At 36.8% G+C, this 22321-nt stretch overlaps 1 protein-coding gene across 1 annotated transcript; it reads left to right on the top strand.

Annotated features, from left to right (window-relative positions):
- The first annotated feature begins 6681 nt into the window (after positions 1 to 6681).
- On the top strand, positions 6682 to 22079 carry LOC129238606 (uncharacterized). The gene is made up of 3 exons (XM_054873679.1): positions 6682 to 7502; positions 21357 to 21551; positions 21640 to 22079. The coding sequence occupies exons 1-3, from the start codon at positions 6810 to 6812 to the stop codon at positions 21970 to 21972; spliced, it is 1221 nt and encodes a 406-aa protein (XP_054729654.1). The 5' UTR covers positions 6682 to 6809; the 3' UTR covers positions 21973 to 22079.
- Positions 22080 to 22321: the final 242 nt, after the last annotated feature.

Below are 22321 nucleotides of genomic sequence, written 5' to 3'. Positions count from 1 at the left end.
TTGGTGTTCAATGTCATTTATGTCCTCACAACCATTTCTGAAACGTGTAAACTACTCATGAACTCTGGTACGAGATAGGCAATCATCACCATAAACTCTTTTCATCAATTCAAATGTTTCGGTAAACGTTTTACCGATTTTAAAACAAAATTTGATATTAACTCTTTGTTCGAAACTCATTTTTTGTACCGATGACACAAACATACTGACACTTTAGACGCAATAACTTCGCTTCCAATGAACCGAATGTCACCAAGCTTTCACGGCAAGTCAGCTAGAGATGTACCTACCAACGCACTAACGCATTAGAAAGATCGCGCCATAAAAATCATTTTTATGACGCCAGTCTTGTTTATTTTGGACTTCACCTTGTATATGAGGGTGGTTCAATTATGTAAATAAAATAAGTTTATTCAAATTTGTTGTTCACACCCAAAGATTTCACCATTTTGCACAGTCTTATTGCAAATCGGCATTAGAAACCATGTGGTCCAGCATTTTAGATATATAATATGTTCAGCAGCACTAGGTACAAAATAACGAGGAGCATTTTTGTGGAACAGTTTAACCCTCTAACTCTTCAATAGATCGGTATTTATATCTCTTTTGTTGTCGATTGATTGGTCGAAGGCCAAATTTTGTGGATCTTTACATGAAGCAAGTAGCCTCCTGAGGTAAGGACTACAAAGGCCGAACTACAATGGCCGAACTACAATGGCTTTAACTCCGAAGGAAGCCCGCCAAATCCGAAGGATTGCGTCAAATTCCGCCCTTTAAGCAGCAAACATTTAGTAAATGCCAATGTCAAAGCCAGCAAATCCACTGTTCCATGGGTTATTCCAACAGCGCCACATCTGAAACATAAAAAATAACAAAAAAAACAGCTTTGAATACATTTCGCAAAGAACGCCACCTTGATTTTGCAAAGGACCACATGGCTTGGAGTTCTCTTACAAATAACGATTCCGGTGAATGGAAAAAATAGTATTGAGTGACGAAAATAGGCTCAATCTGGATAAGCTGGATGGAAACAATTCGTATTTGCATGACTTAAGAAAGGAGGAAAGGTACTTGAGTCGACATTACAGCCGTGAAGGTGGTGTTATGGTATTGGGAGCAATGTGGTGCTACGGCGCGTTCTAATTGAAAATTGTGGACTAAAAAATGACGGGAAACAGCTATAAAGCTCTATTGGGATTATGTTCTCCGGAGATTGGAGAAATATTTAGACCTATTAATTAAATCTTTCAACAGGATAATGCACCTTTACACACTTCAAGTGTGATCAAAGCTTGGATTGCGTTCCAAAACGTTGAAACTTTAGATGCCCACCATATTTCCCAGATCTCAATATTGTTGAATATCTATGGGGAAGGATGGCTAGTAAGGTTTAAGAGAATGGACAAGAATTTCAAGCCAAAGATGCTTTAATTTGAATCATTAAAATAGCCTGGTCTGAAATTCCATTAGACTGTCTGGAGAATTCGTACAAATCCATTCATCAACCTTTTTACGAAGTAATTTATAAACAAGGTGGCAGCCGAAACTATTAAAGACGAAAAAAGACTAAATTTCTTCGAGTTTCGAGCAACTGTCAGGCTTAGACATGAAGAACCTAATAAGGTTCCTAAACCGTACAGACTGGATATAGTCTTGCTTTAAATAACAGTTAAAACGAGGATGTGGCAACAAAATGGTGCGGAAGCACTAATTAGATTTTGGATGAATCACCTCTCTAACCAACCAACAGTATTCACTTGAATTATCAGAAAACCTTGTGTTACTAGATCAAATAAGGTTGCTTTAATAACCATTTTCTTCCATAAAAATTATTACCTATAATGAACTATCCCTCGACAACGGACCATTGTGTACCCTCGCTTAGCCCAATCGGAACTTTCTCCACTCATATTCCACCTTCCTGTGGATCGGGTGCAACAATTGGGAGCAGGGCTTGATTAACCTGTTCCTGGTCATAGTGACATTACGGGAAACTGTGAAGCGGACGAGCTGGCAAGACAAGGAATCTGTGAGGTATTGTTCTCGCGAAAGGAGAGGATCGGGACAACCTGCGCTCTACTTCTGGAACGATGGGCTTCGTGTCAACTCAGCGAGCGCTGGGCAAGTACACAAACGTGTAAAGTCGCGAAATCCTGCTGGCCACAGGTAGATCAGAGGCGTTGGAGGAGGATGACAAAATCTCAGCTCTCAAATTTCGTAGGCGTCGTCACGGCGCACTCTCCGCGGTGTATACATGCGGTGAGACTCCGAATTACTTCGAGTCCTTTTTGCTTTATGGAGGATGAGGTGGAATCGTCTCAGCACCTGCTGCTTAGCTGCCCCGCACTCGCGGGACTAAGATTTAGGCATCTTAGTTCTCACTTCCTTCCTACGCCTGCTGACATAGCAGGCATTGATATCAAAAATCTGATGAACTTCATCAGCAGCGTAAAGCTTCTAACACAGCCGCTTCGTAATCCACAAACACCTCCTCCCACTTCCGATTATATGCCTCCCAATTGGAAACGTCATACAACTGCATGTCTCTCGAATTATTAAAGTAAGATAGTTGCTTCGAAGAGATGGGAATGCCGTCCACTGGATTACCATTTGAATACGAAGGAGCAGAGAGAAGGCAAGAAGAAACCAAAGATATATCTGTAGAAAGACAATTAGGATTTGTATATATGAAATTTCAGCGGCTAGCTTTTTCTCGCCAACGCAGAACAGCAATGAAATAGGTGATAACACGATTCCTACTCAGCAACTTCCAGACAGGTACCGCTGAAGAGACTTGAAGTTATATTGATTATCGCCGCATGGACTCCATTTGAATAGTGGGCACTTACCACTAACGAGCGGATCCCAGGCAACTTCCCCGACCCCTCTGTGTTCTACAAAAAAATGTTCCTCATGATGTAGTTTCAGAATTATATTGTAGCTTTTTAGTTTCAAGAAATGCTGTTTGGCAGTATTATTAAATTAAGAGCGTACGTATTTTATATGTAAATATTTGCCACAGCTCTGCGAATGTAAGCATCTGATCTCGAAAGAAACGGATAATTCCTCTTTGCCTGGACATGTCGAGTTTATATGTACATAGGTAAACGCATGAGTAAGAGGAAATGTACAGAATTGCTCATGGGCATATCCATCTCTATTCACAAAAGGTATACTAAATTTTGCTGAATATTTCAATTTATTTTCGGAGTTATAAACAAATAAAAAAACCAAATGATAACATAATTTCAAAAAATTGTTTCGCTTCAATCGGTTTCTAATATATTTGAAAATATTCTCACGAAGCTACAAAGTCTCATTTCCAATGTTTTCGTAGATACAGATCCAGAAGCTGGTGAGCATCAGGTGGTTATGGTGCGACTGAGCGGCTAGATTACAAATTGATGCTCGTTTTCTTAGCTTTTTAACGCCCATTTTTATGATTTACCTGAATATATGGGCACAATTGAAAAAAAAAACGCTAATAAACAATGAAGAATATCATCTTAAGGCGAAAGCGTGAAAATCAAGTGATTTTCAAGAATTTTTTTTATAAGTAGGGATGATTATTTGAGGATCGGACAAATTATAATTTATTTAACATATATTCAACTATACTGACACAAATTTTTATTAAAAAAATATTAAAAATAAAATTACAATTGTTATTAATATTAATGTTATGATGTCATAAAAACCTGATGCACCCTGGTGGCCACGATACAGCGGTGAAAAATCATCTGAAAGCAAAAACCCCAAAAAAATGAAAATTTGAAAATTGTGAAAGTTTGAAAAATGAGTTTGTGTTTTTACCCTTTTTCATGTTCTCGAAAAGCTTGAAAAAATATTAATTTTTGGAATTCTTAAAAACGGCTATGTATGACTGTAGCCAACATATGTATGTACAAAAATTAGAAAAAAAAATAATTAAAATCGGTTCATAAGTCGTCGAGAACTCGAGGCCACCGTGTTCAGAAAAGTCGTTTTGAGAAAAACGCGTTTAAAGTATTCATTGGCCGTTGTAACTCACTACTTGCACTTATTGTATTGGGTATAACTTCGTCAATTTTCAGGATTTTAAGTTAAATTTTTTTTTCATATTTTTGAATATATCTACTTTAAGAAAATGCAAAAAAAAAATCGATTTTTTTGAAAAATCACATTGGTGTTCCGGTGGTCTAAAAATTTAGAAAAATCGATTTTTTTGTTTTTTCGATATTTCGAAAGTATAGTATCTTAAGAATATACGGTGAAATTTTCATGCGGAAATTCCCAATATTATAGCTCCTACAGCCCATTAACTAGGTAGAGGGTGGCTCGTGAGCTCCTGTACCTCAAACTTTAAACTCATTTATCTCGAAACAACTTTTTTTGGCTTGGTGTTGCCAAACAAATAAGAAACTATTGAACCGAATCGTCTGAAATTTCAATATGTTACTTACAACATCAATGGCTATGATCCGTACTAGAATCCTATTATTATTTCAATTATTTCGTTTTTTTTATTAAAAAACTGAAAAAAATCGATTTTCAAAACCAACTTCAAAACAGCGCCATTTCGTCAATTTTTTCTATTTATTTAGGAGCGGTACATAGCTGCCGTCATACTGATTAATATTTTTTTGGTTTTTGTTTTTCAGATAAAGAGAAGAGCCAAAATGGACAGCACCGTCCAGGTCCAATTTTTCGGAAGGGTCAACTTCAGCGCCATTTTTTAAATTTTTATATTTATTAAAATTAAAAAAAAAAAAATTAAAAAAATTAAAAAAAAATTTTTTTTCCTCATCTTTGTATGTAAAAGAAGTTAAATAAAAAGCCTAAAATATTTAAATATCGTTTTTAATTTTTTTTAATGTAAAAAGAAATTCTTAAAAATACCCTAAATTTTCGAGCTCTCGACCTCAGCGACCCCTTAATTTAGGGGTTATTTTTAATAATATTATTAATTAAAAAATTTGTTTCGAAGCAAATCTTTGAAAGTAACTTCAGCTGCCACGTCACCGGGGATACGGCAGGAAGATTCTGCTCACTCATTTCACACGTATTCTTACACTCATATAATCAGTCGTTGTTCAAACCGCAGACGTCAAGATGTGAAGCTCTTTTCGCTCTCATAAGAGACCGCTGTCAAAATGTACGTTTTTATAACTTTAGATAGTGATGCCACACCTGAAAAATAATGAATGGGAAATTTTGAAACAAAAATTTTGAATTTTTCAGTTTCCACACCAGTACACCACACATACACATAAAAATAAAATAGAAAGTAAATAATTGGCACGTACACTTCTGCTAGGTGTTTGCCCGAGCTCCTCCTCCTATTTGTGGCGTGAATCCTGATGTTGTTCCATAAAATAGGGGATCTACAGTCTTAAGCCGACCCCGAACGCCAGATATTTTTGATGAGGCAGAAAAACACTCGTTTTTCATTTGCTGTTTCATGTATGGAGATTTGAACCTACGCACTCCCGAATGGTAGCCACACACCAACCCATTCGGCTACGGCGGTTGCCTGGTTATTCCGCACATAACTGTTCCATTCGCCCGCCAACCAAATATTTTGTTTCATTAAACATCTTTGCGTTCATTCCCTTTTCCCCCTCTCACAACGTGTTTCTCTAATAAGGCGTAAGTCTTGTAATTAACTAATCATTTATTATTATTTATTATTAATAATTTACTTTAATATATGTAACAAAAAAATTATAAAAACAACAAACCAACCATTTATTGTTCTAATCAAATTGCTCTGCGTTTTTCTTTTCAAAAATAAAATAAATAAATAAATAAACGACTGGCTATGAGACTGTCATCACTTACGCTAGGTCATTTCATTAATATGCATCGCAAAAACAAAAATAAAAAAATTCAGAAAATAAATTTCTAATTAACTCTGATCAAATTTCCATTCATTAAATTGACCAAAACCGGCGAACTTCAGCTCCCTGCCAAAACTATTCGTTTATATTACAAAATATTTACAAAATGTAAAATAAGGCATAAAAGTCGCATACATCCGTTGGTTTCTTTGTTCTTTTATTACATTTGTTGTGGTTACGTATACGCACCCGTGCACACGCAGGCATGCCTTTTTATGTTTATTTGTAGATGAATGTATATACACATGTAGTATTTAGTTCTTAAACGCTTAGCCGACTCCCGCTGCTTTGAAAATTGCCAATCAATGCCAATTAATAGCAACAACAAATATCCGCAGTGTTTCCAGCTGCACACCGATCTGCGCCCGATCGTCGCTCGCAGCCGATTCCTCTCCCTGGCTAATTTATGATAAAGTAAACAAATAAGCAGATTTCATGGACTCCATGGCATAGCGCGGTGTATTTTCGAATACTTTTGATATTTTCTTAAAGTATATCTGCACTCTTTGCTGGTACTTTTTTCACTTTAATTTTTGGCATTTTCCTTTGGATTTTATAGTAAAACTTTCCTGTATTATAGGTGTGTAAATGGTACGGGTGAGTACTCGCAATTCGCACAAGTGTTAAATGGAGAACAAACAAAAAAAAAAAAACAAAAAAACAAGAAAAGATAATCGAAAATACATAAAGTGTAGCGAAGTTATCGTGAAAGTGTGGAAAATGTCGGGAAAACGGCACGCCAGCATTTTTAGCACGAAAGTCTTGAACGATTTTAGTTGTAATTCAGAAAGCGGCGCGCACGATTCACATTTCTCGGTATACAGAATTTATTCGAAAATTTTAAAATTTAATCTTGCAGTATCTGACTTTTGTATCTTATATTTTATTTTTATACATAATTTTTTTTTTGTTTTTGTAATTTGGAAGAATATGTCTGCTCTTATTGGATTCGAAGTGAAGAATGAAAAAAATCACACAAATCAAGTGAAACCATATAACACCGCGCCAAATGATGTACGATTCGAAATAACTGACAATTTTAAACATGACCGCGTGCGTTTCAAAAATACTCCTCCTACCATTATTGTGCCTACACATAATTCGCATAAAAATGTGCCAAAAAATTTAGCAACACAGTTGAAAGAGAGCGGTAACAAAAGTGAATCTAAACATATTTCAAACATTTTAACTGTTAATGATACAAAAAATGATTTCGTCATACAAATCAAAAATGACACAAAGCATAAACGAAAAAGTGATACAAAGCTCACACCCAACACACATTCGACACTTTCGAAAGCCGAATCAAAAACCTCCTTAAAAAGTGATCACAAAATTTTGATAAAATCAGATTCAAAATCGACTTTACGTAGTGGTGAATCTAAAAACGACTTGAAGTCACTCTCGGGCACCTTACCGAGGCGGGAGTCGAATGACACAGTGAAAGGTAATAGTTTGAATAGAACGCTGCAGAAGGTGGATTCTAGAGCGACGCTGAAAAGTGAAACGATCTCAACGACAAGCGTTCCAAGCAGCACGCATGGCAAAAAGAGTCTGGAGTCGATGACGGATGAGGAGATCGTCGAGGAAAATCTAAAAGAACTGCTCGAAAACAAGAATCGTGTAAGTTTTTAGATATTTTAAATAGCATAGCGTGACCATCTCCTTTGAATAAAGCAAAGCAGTTTATAGAAAATAATGATCTGTTAACCAAAAAAGCAAAAAAACAAATAAACGCTGAATTAAAATGTTGACGCCATTTGTTGTTGCGCGCTCAGTTTTGAAATTCAAAGTGAAATTAGTTAAAGCTTTTCTGACGAATACGCCCAGATTGGCTTTCCTCGACAGCACTGAAGAGGCCGCCCAAATGGCGTGGCCAAAATTAACATAATTTATTAAATCCACAGGTGGGTCATATAAGACTCAGGAGTGTAAAGGAGCTCCAGTGGTATCACTATGTGACTATTCAGGTCAAAGTGTGTCTGTCAACCGCCGCTCAATCTAACCTACAAATACAAAAAAAAAAAGCACTTCTGTTAGGTGTTTGGTTGAGCTCTTTCTCCTATTTGTGGCGTACGTCTTGACTTACAGTATTAAGCCGCCTCCGAACGGCTAGTGGTTTTTATAAGGAGGTTTTCGAATGGCAGAAATACACTCGGAGGTTTGCCATTGTGTGCCGAGGGGCCACCGCTATTAAAAAAACCTTGCTACTTCATGCACGCAAATTCGAACCTACGCACTGCCGAATGGTAGTCACACACCAACACATTCGGCTACGGCGGCTACCCTACGAATACTTCACAAACTCCATTGTATTTTGCTATAGTTTTGCTAGTTGCTATTTATAGTTTTGGTCTTGCGCACTTATCTTGTCTTCAGGCCCCATCTGATGTCTTCATTGGAAAATTTGATATATTTTACCATAAACTTACTCAGGGAATTCAACCGTGAACTTTTTTGTGCGACTATTTTTCACAATTTTCGACGCAGTTTAACTTCATTAACAATGCTTCGTTGATCTAAAATCAGCATACCGCGAGCAAGCAGAAACCTCTATCGCCATAAAAAACTAATGGTACTATGAATGCTCTCGCGGTCGATGTTCACTTACCGATGAATTCTGGTCCAGTTTTTGCATTCACATGCCATGAGATTGAGGCTTCCTTGGGTATTAGTATGACAAGCATCAATAAGATTTTGCAGACCACGTTGGGTTAAAAAAATAATAAAAATAAATAAATAATTTAAAAAACTCCCGGGAAACGCTCTGAACACGCAATTTAACAAAATGCTTCCAAAATTGGCTCAAAAGAATGTAAAAATATTTAGAACATCAACGAAAACATTAAAAAAAAAACTCGTTTTCAACCTCGATTTTTCCATTGTTAGTCCAGAAATATAAATAGCAACCCTAATACAAAGATTCACAGTGACACGTGGGAATGAAAATCCGTAATCGACGACAAGCACCGTAGCGGGGCATGAGATCTCCGAAACCCTTCAATTTAGCAGTACGCTTGTACACCTGAATGTATTTTTCTTTTCTTTCCCATCCCGAATGACTCCGAAAATCTCCAGCTGCTTTTCCGGCAGAGAAGTATTATTTAAGAATTTTCAAATGAAGTTTCAGTAATTCGAGGGTTGCTATTGAAGTTTGAAAAGAATAAGTAAATGGCTTCGTTGTGTTTCAAAATATTATACCTGGTTATCAAATACTTTTATATCCATTTGTAGCACTTTTACCACTCCGATTAAGGTCATGCCAAAAAATGTGGTTTGAACGCATCAAACACTTATTTAGGCGTCCAAAAATGTTCCGCTTTTATTTTGCTTTTGATCTGCGGATCATACATCAATTCGATATTTTTAGTGCATAAATACTCGTTTGTTTGAGTTTGATTTGTAAGACCTATCAAGGTCGTGATGACGAATGATTCGTCTTTCGTAATAAGACGTTCGTATTTTTCTTTCATTTCTGGCTAACAAATGGTCTCATACCAAACGCGCGAGACAAACTCCATTATTCCGAAAAAGCAAGCGATCTTTTGCTTGAAAATCTTTCGTGGATGAGCTTAAAAGATCAGACTATAAAGTCGATTATAGTTTCGTTTCGCACTCATATGCATTGACCCACAATTGTACTGCATGTAGCCTGTCAGCATCTTAGAGGCGTATTTTGATGCACCACGATACAACTTTGTCAATATATATCCGTTTCAATCTTTTTGAAGGTCAAATGTTCATGCAGTATTGCATGTACGAACTATTGCTCAAGCATGCCTCAAGCTTAGGGTACGTCCAGGATTTTTCTTCTGGCGCAACTTATGCAGTAGTTGTAGATCTTCACAAAATTCGTACTGTTTAGCGAAGTAATTGTCATACTACGATTGAATTTGGAAAGCCAGTGATATACAGGCGTGGTTCATTATCAAAAGTTGTTGGTTGATCCTTATTTCTTAATTCTTAATTCATGTTGAATGTCAAAAAAAATCATGAAATGAGAATGTTTACGATGAAATTCAATTAAACATATCAATATTTACCAGCACAGTGGTATATTCACGCTGGTGTTGCCATATCTCAAACCTTAGGTAACAGCCCGCATATCACAAACAGGGGGGATCACGAAAATTCAAGTGTTGATTTCAAAACTTGGGCTGTAAATTAATTCTGTTATATATAAAAGACACGTCAACATTTTCCAATGATACTTTTTTATTAAAAACCAGCTGTAAAATAACTTTAAAGAAAAATCAGTACACAAATCTGGTGCGTAGACGAATAAATTTTATTGATTTTGTTTATTTCGAAAAAATTGTGACATTACAAAGTTTAGTTTCAATTCGATGTTTATTGAAGTGATGTGGGATGCACAATATTTCTTCGTTTCCTCTGTGTAAAAATACATGGCCATACTAATTTTGATGACAATCGGTTGAACGGGGCAGAATTTGCTACTCTGCAGCGCCACCTGGTGGCGAGTGGCATCAATGAGCATATCCTACAAACCTTCTCCGTGGAAAAATACATACATATATATACCAATTTTTATAGTAATGGATTCTGTAGTTTTTGAGTTCATCGATGATATACAGACAAACATTCATTTTTATATATAAGAAAATAGTGTTCCTTGTCATTAAACATTGTACAATTTAACTAAAATTACAACGTAATTTGTTTTTACAAGTTTATTTCTCCAACGTCAACAAGGATTTAATTTTTCAACTTTTGTAATATCTATCCTTAGCAAAGCCACTCAATAATTAGTCGACTGGAGTCAAATTGCAGCTTTTAGATATCACTTATTCGACTAATTGTTCGATTTTCGAAGAGAGCATGGAAATATAAGACTACCTGCGTGACTTGTAGCATTGCCCTGTTGAAGCCTCACATAACCTACTTATATTTCATCCTCAACAATTTTCGAATACAAAAAATCGATTAAGGTCGGCTTCTAGCTCACAAACATCCACACAAAAAAGTCATTAGTTATGAATACACCTTCTTCTTCTTAATAGGCGCGATAACCGCTTACGCGATTTTGGCCGAGTTTAACAAAAGCGCGCCAGTCGTTTCTTTCTCGTGCTAACCGGCGCCAGTTGGACACACCAAGTGAAGCCTTCTTCTTGCTCTGCTCACACCAGCTGGTACCCATCGAATGCTTTCAGAGCCGGAGCCTTTGAATCAATTCGGACGACATGACCCAGCCAACGTAGCCGCTGGATCTTTATTCGCTGCACTATGTATATGTCGTCGCTCATACAGCTCATCGTTCCATCGCCTGCGATATAGGCCGTTGCCAACGTGCAAAGGTTCAAAAGGTTTTCTCGCGAACACTCCAAGCGTCGCTTCATCGGATGTTGTCATCGTCCAAGCTTCTGCGCCATACGTTAGGACGGGCATGATGAGAGTCTTGTAGAGTGTTAGTTTTGTTCGTCGAGAGAGGATTTTACTGCTCAGTTGCCTACTTAGTCCAAAGTAGCACTTGTTGGCAAGAGAGATTCTACATTGGATTTCTAGGCTGACATTGTTATCGGTGTTAATGCTAGTTCCTAAATATACGAAGTCTTTTACAACCTTGAAATTATAATTGTCAACAGTGGTGTGGGTGCTGATACGCAAGTGCGTCGACTGTTTGTTTAAAGACAGGAGGACTTCGATTTGTGCTCGTTCACCACCAGACCCATTCGCTTTGACTCTTTATCCAGTTTGGAGAAGGCAGAACTAACAGCGCGGATGCATCGGCGTGTGAATATTTCGATCCCCAAATGTGGCAATTTTGTTTGTTAACATAGCCACTGAGGTGGAAATGAGCTTCCTCTGAAAATACGATTTTTCCGTCAGAATTCTCATTTACAATAAAGCGTTCTGTCGACCAGCGAAACATTTTGTAATAAAACGTTCCATACCATTTGTGAAAAGTCAGATATGCCATTAAAGCTATTGAAAATCAACGGCCAGTTTACGCTTCGACATTGCTTGGCACATCCATTTCCGTTGGTGGCGAATTGTGTTGAGGAGGATGGTTTACTTTCTCATATGAATGTTGTGCTTGGCTACGAATATATTGCAATGTATATATTATATTAATGTGAAAATATAAAAGAAATAAATAAAGTATTGGGGCGTACACTTCTGTTAGGTGTTTGGCCGAGCTCTTCCTCCTCCTATTTTTGTGTCGATGTTGCTTAACAAATGGACGTACCTACAGTTTTAAGTCGGCATCAAACGGTAAATGAGGAGGTTTGCCATTGCCTGCCGAGAGGCGACCGCTATTAGGGAAAACTTTTTCTATTATTCGATAGATTCGAACCTACGCACTCCTGAATGTTAGTCACGCGCCAACCCATTCGGCTACGGCGCCCGCGGAAAATATATTTATAAAATTACGAAGGCGGTTTCTTCTATAGTACACATATACACGCACATACTTGCCCTAACTACTCTTAATTTGTGCCGCGACGATTTTTTCTAGTGCAAATTTATAAATACGCCGCTATATTTTTATAAGAATACGTCTTATAAAATTTCCTCAATGTTTTAAATTTTTTAACCAGAATTTATAGAATTTTTCTGGGCAAGCAGTTTTATAGTGCTTTAAATTTAAGTTCAGTAAAGTGCAAGTTTTAAATATCTACAAAATATCGTTGCTTTTTGACAATTTTTGTTTTTGCTGAGGTGTCACGCATTTTCTTGCATACACTGGGCATGCTCGAATTTGTTTACATGGGAGAAAAAGTCTAGATTTGTTTAGGTTTTTGTGGTAGTCGGTTTAAAATAGCCAAGTCACTGTGTAACACGGCAACATAAGGTTAGGTTAGGTTGTAGCGGTTGTCCACTGTGGGACACACTCGGACTCATGGCCCATTGTGATGCCCTTATCCCTCCTAAAACCAATGTAAACTTTTCAAAAATTTTGTAAGATCCTTAACTTCGGCAGAGCCGGGATCTTCCAATTCATGAAAGGATTGTCTACCCAAAATGGCAAGTCTACGTCTGAATAGAGCAGGATAGTGACACATAAGGTAGGGATCGTCTCTTCCTCTTCGTCTTCTAGACAGCTTCTGCAGAAGTCATGGTTTGCACGCCCATTCTCTGAGCGTGTCTACCGATTAGGCAGTGCCCCGTAATAACTGAAATCAGTGTGTTAACACTGCTTATCTCTTCTTAGTAGAAGTTCTGAGCGTTTAGCATTGAGAGTCGGCCACAGCTGTCGGTCGATTTTGCAAGTTGCTTCATTACGCAATCTTTCATTCGCTACTATTACAATTTCTTCGAGAATACGTAGTTTACATGTTTGCAAGGGTATACCGTAATCATTGTCTATGTACTCATCAGTCAATTTTGTATCGATATTCGCTAGTTCATCGGCCCTGCAGTTCCCCTCAATGTCACAATGGCCAGGAACCCATGTTATAATTAGGTGAAATGACTCAGCCATCTCGTTAAGAGATGCGCGGTATTTCATGACTACCTTGGAGGTTGTCGACTGTTTTGTGAGAGAATTTATCGCCGCCTGGATATCAGTGGAAATGTAGACATCATCTCCAGGTGTCACAGCTTTCATTATTGCCATCAGTTCAGCCTGAAAGATACTACAGTAGTCGGGAAGCCGAAAAGTGAAGGAATTCACCCAAGTCAAGTCAAAAGAGTATTTTCCTAAGAACCTTGCTCTACTCCTAGCTAAGGCTGGACAATTACAGAGGAAGTAATCTACTGCTTCTTCCTCTTACCTACAACTTCTGCAGTATTCATGAGAAAATACTTCTAGCCTAGAAGAGTGCCTACCTAACAGTCAATGACCGGCGACACAAGCCACGACCTTCGAGATGTTCTCTCGCGCCATTTGCCTGACCTTTTCCTATCTATACGCGGCCAAATTATCCTGACTGTGAAACAAGAATTTTTGCCTTTCCATGACCTCTTGGCCTCTTGTAGAATATTATTTTTTATCCTTAAGTTGCAAATTGCCATAGGAGTTCCAATATTGCCTCTGTTTTGAAGAAGTGGAAGATTAGTACCTGGCTGGCTCATCAGCCTTGCAATTTCCTCCAATATCTCTATGTCCCGGAACTCATATAAGACTGCCCCTGAAGAAGATGTTAATACCATTTGGAGCTATTAGGCATTTCTGACCAACTTTTGATATTCTTAGTTTGAGTTTGCCGCTCTTTTCTTGACGGAATGTTAATCTCGAAGAGCCTGTTGAAGGTGGGTTTAGGGAAAGAGTAATGGATTTCTTGATTATAACTACCCATATGTATGTATAGTAAGAACCTAAGGAATGAGTAGGTGCAAAGTGGCGCAAAATTGATCATCCAATGTTTTTTTTTATAACTTTTTTAATAAATAGAAAATTTTCAGTGATAGAAATCTTTATTTTGACTTTTACACGCTGCATTGCTTGTCAGTTTGCATACTGCAGCTGTCTAATTCACAAGTGTCAAACCTGACTGACGTACAACGCAATATGTAAAAATTATATAGGGTGATTAATTTAGCGCCATTTTGTACAGGGTTGCCCATATTCGACGGACCCGATGGATTTCGATGACTCTTTGGGCCCATTCCAATCGACGAGGCTTGTCTGCAGGCAGCAATCTTTGCGTCAATTGAATCTTATACGGGAATAAATGCAAATCAATGCGGATAATTCGTTGTAAAGTGGTCCGAGCAATGCCCAACTGTTGAGAACGGCGATTTTGGGATGTCCTTGGCGACGCCTTGGTCGATTTTGATTTGGCCTCTTTGGATTAGAAAGAGCATCACCAGTCGAAAACCTTTCGTACAAATGTTTAATGGTGTTCTTACATTGAAGGCGCACTTTTCACATCATTAATTTTGTATACGCACGTTGAGTTTTCACAATTGACTTCTTTTCTTGAATCTAAATTTCAAAGAAATTTCATTCATACTAATATAGTACAAATATATGCATGTGCATGCAAGCGAAAGTAAAGGGTGATCAGATTGGAGATACTTTTTTCAATAGGCGATCACGTGTGGCTACTGCTAAACTAAATATGTAGTTTTTCAGTATTCATTGACATTTCTTCATGGAAAATCTTACCCCTCAACAACGTTTACAAATCGTAGAATTGCATTACGAAAATCGACTCTCTGTGAAAAGTGTTCATGACGCGCTTAGGCCAATTTATGGTGTTCAGAAATGAGGCCCATTTTTAGCTTCATGGCTACGTCAAAACCCCAGCCCCACGCCATGCAAGAATAACCATTACATCCATTGAAAATAACCGTTTGGTGAGGCCAATGGGCTGGAGGAATCATCGGCTCATATTTCTTCAAAGACGAGATTGGCGAGGACAGTGATTGGCGAACGCTATCGTGCCCATGATAAACGACTTTTTGATGCCGAAAATTGATCCCCGTGATCTTCACAACATTTGGTGCCAACAACATGGTGCAACTTGCCATACAGTCCGTGAAACAATTCATTTTCTGCGTCGTCGTTTCGATGAAAAATGTATCTCTCGTCTCGGACCAATGGATTGGCCACTTTTGGGCTTTTATTTGTGGAGGTATGTGTCAAAATGCTTTCTGGATGAACCAGCTTTGATTGAAACATTCATTGGAAGCCAACATTACTAAAATTATTCACGAGATTTCGACATAAGTCCTCGAGCGAGTCATTCAAAATTGGTATTTACCAAAGACCGAATTATGGCGTAGTTGCGGCCAACATTTGAAAGAGATTGCCTTTAAAAAATAAATGTAATGAATGATTCTACACAGAAACAATAAAGATTGTCTAATCAATTTGAATTTTCATAGTTTCCTCATAAAATCCGATACCTCTAACTTAATCACCCTTTACGTATGGGTATATGCACACATGCATATGTGAAATATTTATGTGTATATTATAAGTATACAATTTTTAATTTTGCACGCACGTTACATCTTATTCAGTAAACAAACAAATTCCACTCACTGACTGAAGGATTTCAAATTGATGGACCTGTCAAAATTGATGAAAATCCATGCCGTAAGACATTGAAAACTCAATTGATTTATTATTCAATAAATTTTTCCAGCCACTACTGCTTTTTTTTTGTTTTTGTACTGAAAATATTTGGAATGAGCGCATCACTTTATAATTAGAAAATCGAATTTAGATAATAAATCAATGTTTTATGATAGTCAAAGTGAATCATAAAAATTTGCAATATGCTGCGCTAGAGTTCTAGCCCATTTACAAAAAATTTGCGTGGCTCTGCATATGAATGGTTTTTGAATATGAAAAATAATATGTAGGTAATTGTATTAATATTAAGGCGACCGAAAAATAATAGCGTTTCTGCGCATGTTAATGCTTCTTTACCGTTTATGAGTTCATTACGTAGTTGAAAGTCGCGCCAGGCACATTTCAAAATTAAAGTTATTTGTTTGGTTGGGAAAACTTATGGTAAACCATAAATTTTCTTTCGCCATTTTAAGTGAAATGCCTAGCAAAATACCAAAAGAGATTCATACCCGCCATTGCATACTTTTGGAGCTTCACAAGGGTAGGAATGTGCCTTAAATAAATAAATAATTGACACGTAAACGTCTGATAGGTTTTTGGCCGAGCTCCTCCTATTTGCGGCGTAACTGCTCGACTCGTTCCAAGGGAGTTGAATTTCTTTCAAAAAATTCATCGGAAGAAGATGGCTAAAGACATGCTTGAGCAAGTGACAAGTGAACTCGCACCCAACGTTTATCCAGCGCATCATAGCAGGTGATAAGACGTGGGTATATGAGTTTGACATGCAAACCAGTCAACAGTCAACAGGCGGCTGAATGGCCGAATGAGAAGAAACCCAAGAACCCACGTCAAAGTCGGTCAAAAGTGAAAGTCATGCTACTCGTTTTCTTTGATTACACTGGATCACAAATTTCAACTTTTTTTCTGCACCAGAGACGCCGTTATGAAATTCCTATGTAAAATCACCGTCTGATTCCGAAAATCAAGGTTATTTTTTATTCTATGGTAACGTTTTTGAGATATTTACGAATTACCGTTATTTAAAAAAAAAAAAAATTCGGCCCACTTAATCATATATATCTCGAAAACGAATTGAGCGATTCCAAAACCGTTTAAAGCTTTTAAAAGGTAATAAAATTTGCTATAAACTGTGTGTAAAACACTGTTTGCTAGGCCCTGCAGATTCAAAGATAACGAACTATCATAACGGATTTTTTAAATTTTTTTTGTAAAAATATAAAAAAAATTGTACTTTGAGAGAAAGGATCTCGAAAAATTTTTACTTTTTCGTGTATTTTTTGTTTTCACTCTAAGCTCTGTTTTATTACAAAAAAAATAAACTTTGATTAAACAAAATCGATGAACTAATACAAAAGTTACAAGCATTCAAGTAAATATATCCATATAGTAAAACTTAAGTATCCTACAAATAATAGCATATGTACATATGATTCTGTCTTAACTCTATGATCTTATTTTATAATTGAAAAAGTTATGTGTCTTGTTTTGACGCTTTCGGTCACTTTCGTCGCCAAGATTTTGCGGAAAAAAATTTAAATGGGAGTGCAGAAAATGAATTTTTAAAGACATATTTACTCCTGAAAGAAAATTAAAGAGGGAATTAGATAAATACGTAAGTGACACATTAGCATATCATTTTCTTAGGCTGGATTAATCTTCCAATTCAGAACAAATTTTGGTCGTTCTTGTTTGTTCGGAGCAGGGCAATAAATTCAGATTAAGGGCTATATATTATCTGTAAATTTAAAAATTTGCTTTCAAATTTTTTGTTTAGTTTTAAAGTTAAATGAGAAAACGGTCTTATATGTGTTTTTTATTTACCCATTTCCGCATAGTTTTTGATTAAATCGTTCACTATCAGCTCGAAGTTAGGACTTTTGTGATGGCCTAAAAAAGAAGTAACGACCTTTTCAAAAGAGTCCCACGACGCTGCCTCCACTGGTGACAATAGTTCTTTGAAATGGGTATTGGCCATTATTTTCCTTCGTTTATTTTTGCTTCTGAAATCTGTGGAAAGATTGTTTACAAATAATGAAAAGCTTCGCCTTCTTTGTTCAAAGCCTTGACAAAGTTTTTGATAAGGCCGAGCTTGATGTGGAGCGGTGGTAGAATTATTTTTTCCTTCTTTATAAGTGGTGAGTATTTTATGTTATCCACCCCAGCTTGAAACTCGATTCGTTCTGGCCAATCCTTTATGATGTAGTGGTCTTGACGTGCTCGGCTATCCATCAGATATGCATTAAAAGAGAGCAAACTCCTAATTTTTACGATGTACCTTTTGGTTCCGGTTTCCGAAAATATCAATTCGACTCGACATGTGGTGCACACAGTATTCGGTGTCCATGGTTTTTCATTGTTTCTTGGCTCAATTCCATAACACTTATGGTATGCAAATTTCAAAGGATTTGAAAACACACGTCGCATCCTTTTAACGATAAATTCCCCGCAGATGAAACAGAACATATCTGGATCATTTTTACACTCAAACTCTCGCGCCCTTTTATTCATATTATATTTTTAAGTAAACGACGGATTATAAACTGCAATTATAAAGTGAACAGTATCCGGCGATCCTTGCAGAAATTATGAAGGAACGAGGCACATGTACTATTATTTATACTTACATAGATCAACTAAAAATGCAAGCCTACCGATACAAAAAGGTTCCCTAGTTATACATAGAAAACACTACCTGCCTTAAACATATGATCTTGCTTGAAATGTATCTGTGTTTGAGATAACGACACTAACAATTTTTTGTATCTAATAACCCTTCCAAAATCTACCTGTAACTAACTGATATGCGAATACTAACACATACCTATTACCAGTAGGGTGCTTTAATATTAAATGGATATATTTACTTGAATGTTTGTAACTTTTGTATTAGTTCATCGATTTTGTTGAATCAAAGTTTATTTTTTTTGTAATAAAACAGAGCTTAGAGTGAAAACAAAAAATACACGAAAAAGTAAAAATTTTTCGAGATCCTTTCTCTCAAAGTACAATTTTTTTTATATTTTTACAAAAAAAATTTAAAAAATCCGTTATGATAGTTCGTTATCTTTGAATCTGCAGGGCCTAGCAAACAGTGTTTTACGCACAGTTTATAGCAAATTTTATTACCTTTTAAAAGCTTTAAACGGGTTTGGAATCGCTCAATTCGTTTTCGAGATATATAAATATAAGTAAAAAATAAAATTTATAATTTTGTAAAATTTATAATTTTGTATCCAAGCTTGCATTCTATTAATTGATCAGTGACGGTGTGTATTATATGTATGTATGTATGCATCACCCATAAATTATGGTATGAAATCTAAAGAGTTCAATGTTCAATGATGACTAAAGTTGAGAATATTCAGCATGACTCACAAATAGTATCTGAAAAAACGGAATGAAAAACATATTCATAATCTTGTTTGGGTATTAGCACCTAAACATTTTTGCCACCTCTAATTAAACTACATAATTTGTGAATAATCTTATGAAAGTGTGGTGCACAAAATAGGAATCGTGTGCAATTTATGTGGGTGGTTAGTCACATTTTAATACATTTTTAAAATGTTATTCTATGTGCATATTTGTTTATGTACATACATAATATACATACATACATACATACGTATGAATAGTAGGAAAGCAATGACCGCATGTGGTATTCAGCGGGAAAGTAGTAGGAATTTAGGAGGATGTAGAAATTAAACACAAATTCATACAATTTTATTTCTTTATATTTTAGGGGTCTAAAAAAACTAATATACATTAGTGGAATATGTCAACTATTGGAACTATTGGATAACATCCAAGAAACATAAACGGGCTTTTCTTTAGAAATTTTTTATTTATTATTGTACAAAATCATAAGTAAGATGTAAAAGGTGGTTAAGTTTCAAGAGCCGGTGTTGATTTTGAATAAAATACGATTTTTTTAGGAAATTATTCTCATTTCTCTTTATTATGATAATATTGGTGTGGCTCAATTACGTATGGAACAAAATATCGGCCAAATGGCCGCCGCGGCTTCGGCGGCACACCTCCCCATCCGATGGTCCGAATTTTCGATGACGCTGAGGCATAATTGAGGTTCTATGCCGTTAATGTGCCGAATTATCTCATCCTTTAGCTCTTGAATTTTCGCTGGCTTATCAACGTACACCTTTTCTTTCAAACAACCCCAAAGAAAGAAGTCCAACGGTGTCAAATCTCTTGCTCTTGGCGGCCAATTGACATCGCCGCGACGTGAGATTATTCGGCCATCAAATTTTTCGCGCAAAAGAGCCACTGTTTCGTTAGCTGTGTGACAAGTGGCACCGTCCTGTTGAAGCCACATATCGTCCACATCCATATCTTCCAATTCGGGTCATAAAAAGTTCGTTATCATCTCACGATAGCGAACACTATTCACAGTAACTGCCTGGCCGGACTCATTTTGGAAAAAATACGGCCCAATGATGCTGCCGGCCCATAAACCGCAGCAAACAGTCACTCTTTGTGAGTGCATTGGTTTTTCGGCAATCACTCTTGGATTATCATTCGCCCAAATGCGGCAATTCTGCTTATTGATAAATCCACTGAGGTGAAAGTGTACCTCATCACTGAAGATGATTTTCTTCGAAAATTGGTCATTCACTGTTGCCATTTCCTGCCACCATTCTGACCATTGACGACGCTTAAAATGGTCAAGAGGCTTTAGTTCTTGAGTCAATTGCACCTTGTAAGCGTGTAAATGCAAGTCTTTATGCATAATGTTCATCAACGACGAGCGTGAGAGGTGCAATTGTTGGGGACGACGACGAGTTGAGGTGGACAGCTCTTCAGCAGCAATATTTTCTGCAGTACGGGCATGCACTGGTGTTTTCACATCTCCTACTGACCCAGTTTGATCAAACTTTTGCACATTTTTTCCGATTGTACGCACATTTGGACGATTAAATTGACCGAAAAAATCACGAACTGCTCGATATGCATTTTGATTTGAACGCCCGCTTTCATAATAAGCCTGAATAACTTTAACGCATTGCTCGATTGTGTCTCTTTCCATAATTCAAATTGAGTTAGTCTGGAATTGAAAAATGTTAAATGAAATGCAGAAAAAAGCTTGACGTTTAGGTGTGGTTCACATTCAACATCGGCCTTTAAAATTTAACCACCCTTCACAATCTTAAGAGATTACCCTCAGTTTAGTGCACAAACATTTTCAACAAATATTTAGCTGCGAGTCCAATTTATGATGTGCACTCGAATATTTATAGTTGCAAATAGAAAGATATCTGCTCACAAAAAACTCAAACTCATGACCTTCAGATGAAAGAACACTATTAACTATTGACTGCCATTTAATTACAAAATACGAACTGACTACTGTGTCACTAGAATTTAAGTTTCTAATTTGCTAATTAAATTACACTTCGAATCTGTAAATTTTTCACTACTACATACATACCAATTACTATTTATGTTCGTAGGAAGAGCGCAAAGCCAATGGACGCCTGATAGCGCTGATTGTTGCGTTTTTGGTCATTTTCATTGCTCTCTACAATTCGTGGCTGAAGGATGCCCGTGGCCTGGCTGGCATCCTAGTCCCGGCGTTAATTATGATATCTTACGCTGGATGGGTGGTATTGTTGGCGAAGCGCGATAAACAACGTCAAGTATTGTTTGTGAGTATCCATAGCTTGTAATTACATAAAATGTTTAGAAGCACCTGACTGATACTAACAGTCGTAATATTTTTTGTTTTCATTACAGGAAAAGCATTTAGAAGAAGTTATGGAACGCAACAAAATTGAATTGGCGAGAAAGGCAAAACTCATAAAGAAAAAGAAGCAAATCGAAGAGGCAAAGCGCAAAGAGAATGAGAAAGCCGCTAAGCAACAACGGCTGGGGCATCGGCCCAGTTTCCGAGAGAAACTCTTCGGTGTGCGTACGCCGGCATTACAGCCTTCAACTAACTTACTGACAATTGCCGTCACTGCAGCGGCGCCATCACAAATTGTTGTAGAATCAAGTAAGAAGCACTTGCAACGTATGGATGCTTTAGTGCTGCCACATCCGCCTGTGCGTACAAGTTCCATACCGTAGTGGTAGAAATATGAATATGGGGAAATATTCATAAACAGGAAAGCTACTAAAAGTGTTGTGTTGTGGCAGGAAGTGAGCGTAGTTGTTAAAAAACTATACAAAAATATGATTAATCGAAGTTTTTCACATTAATAAATTTTACACAAATTTTTTAAAACCTTTTTGGTATCTCTAAAATTGTATGTTTATATTTCTTGTATATCATACATTTTTCTTTATTTTGCGTGCTTACTTCCATAAACACAATCAATGATAATATAGATAAATTCATTAAAAATGTGCTAAATATACAAATCTAAAAATACTCGCCTTTGAACACAAATTTTATTTACTTAAAATTTTGCTACCA

The sequence above is a fragment of the Anastrepha obliqua genome, chromosome 2, assembly GCF_027943255.1.
Source record: "Anastrepha obliqua isolate idAnaObli1 chromosome 2, idAnaObli1_1.0, whole genome shotgun sequence".
In the NCBI taxonomy this organism is placed as follows: domain Eukaryota; kingdom Metazoa; phylum Arthropoda; class Insecta; order Diptera; family Tephritidae; genus Anastrepha; species Anastrepha obliqua.
The sequence above is the reverse complement of the archived record's forward strand: the minus strand, read 5'-3'. Positions and strand labels throughout refer to the sequence as shown.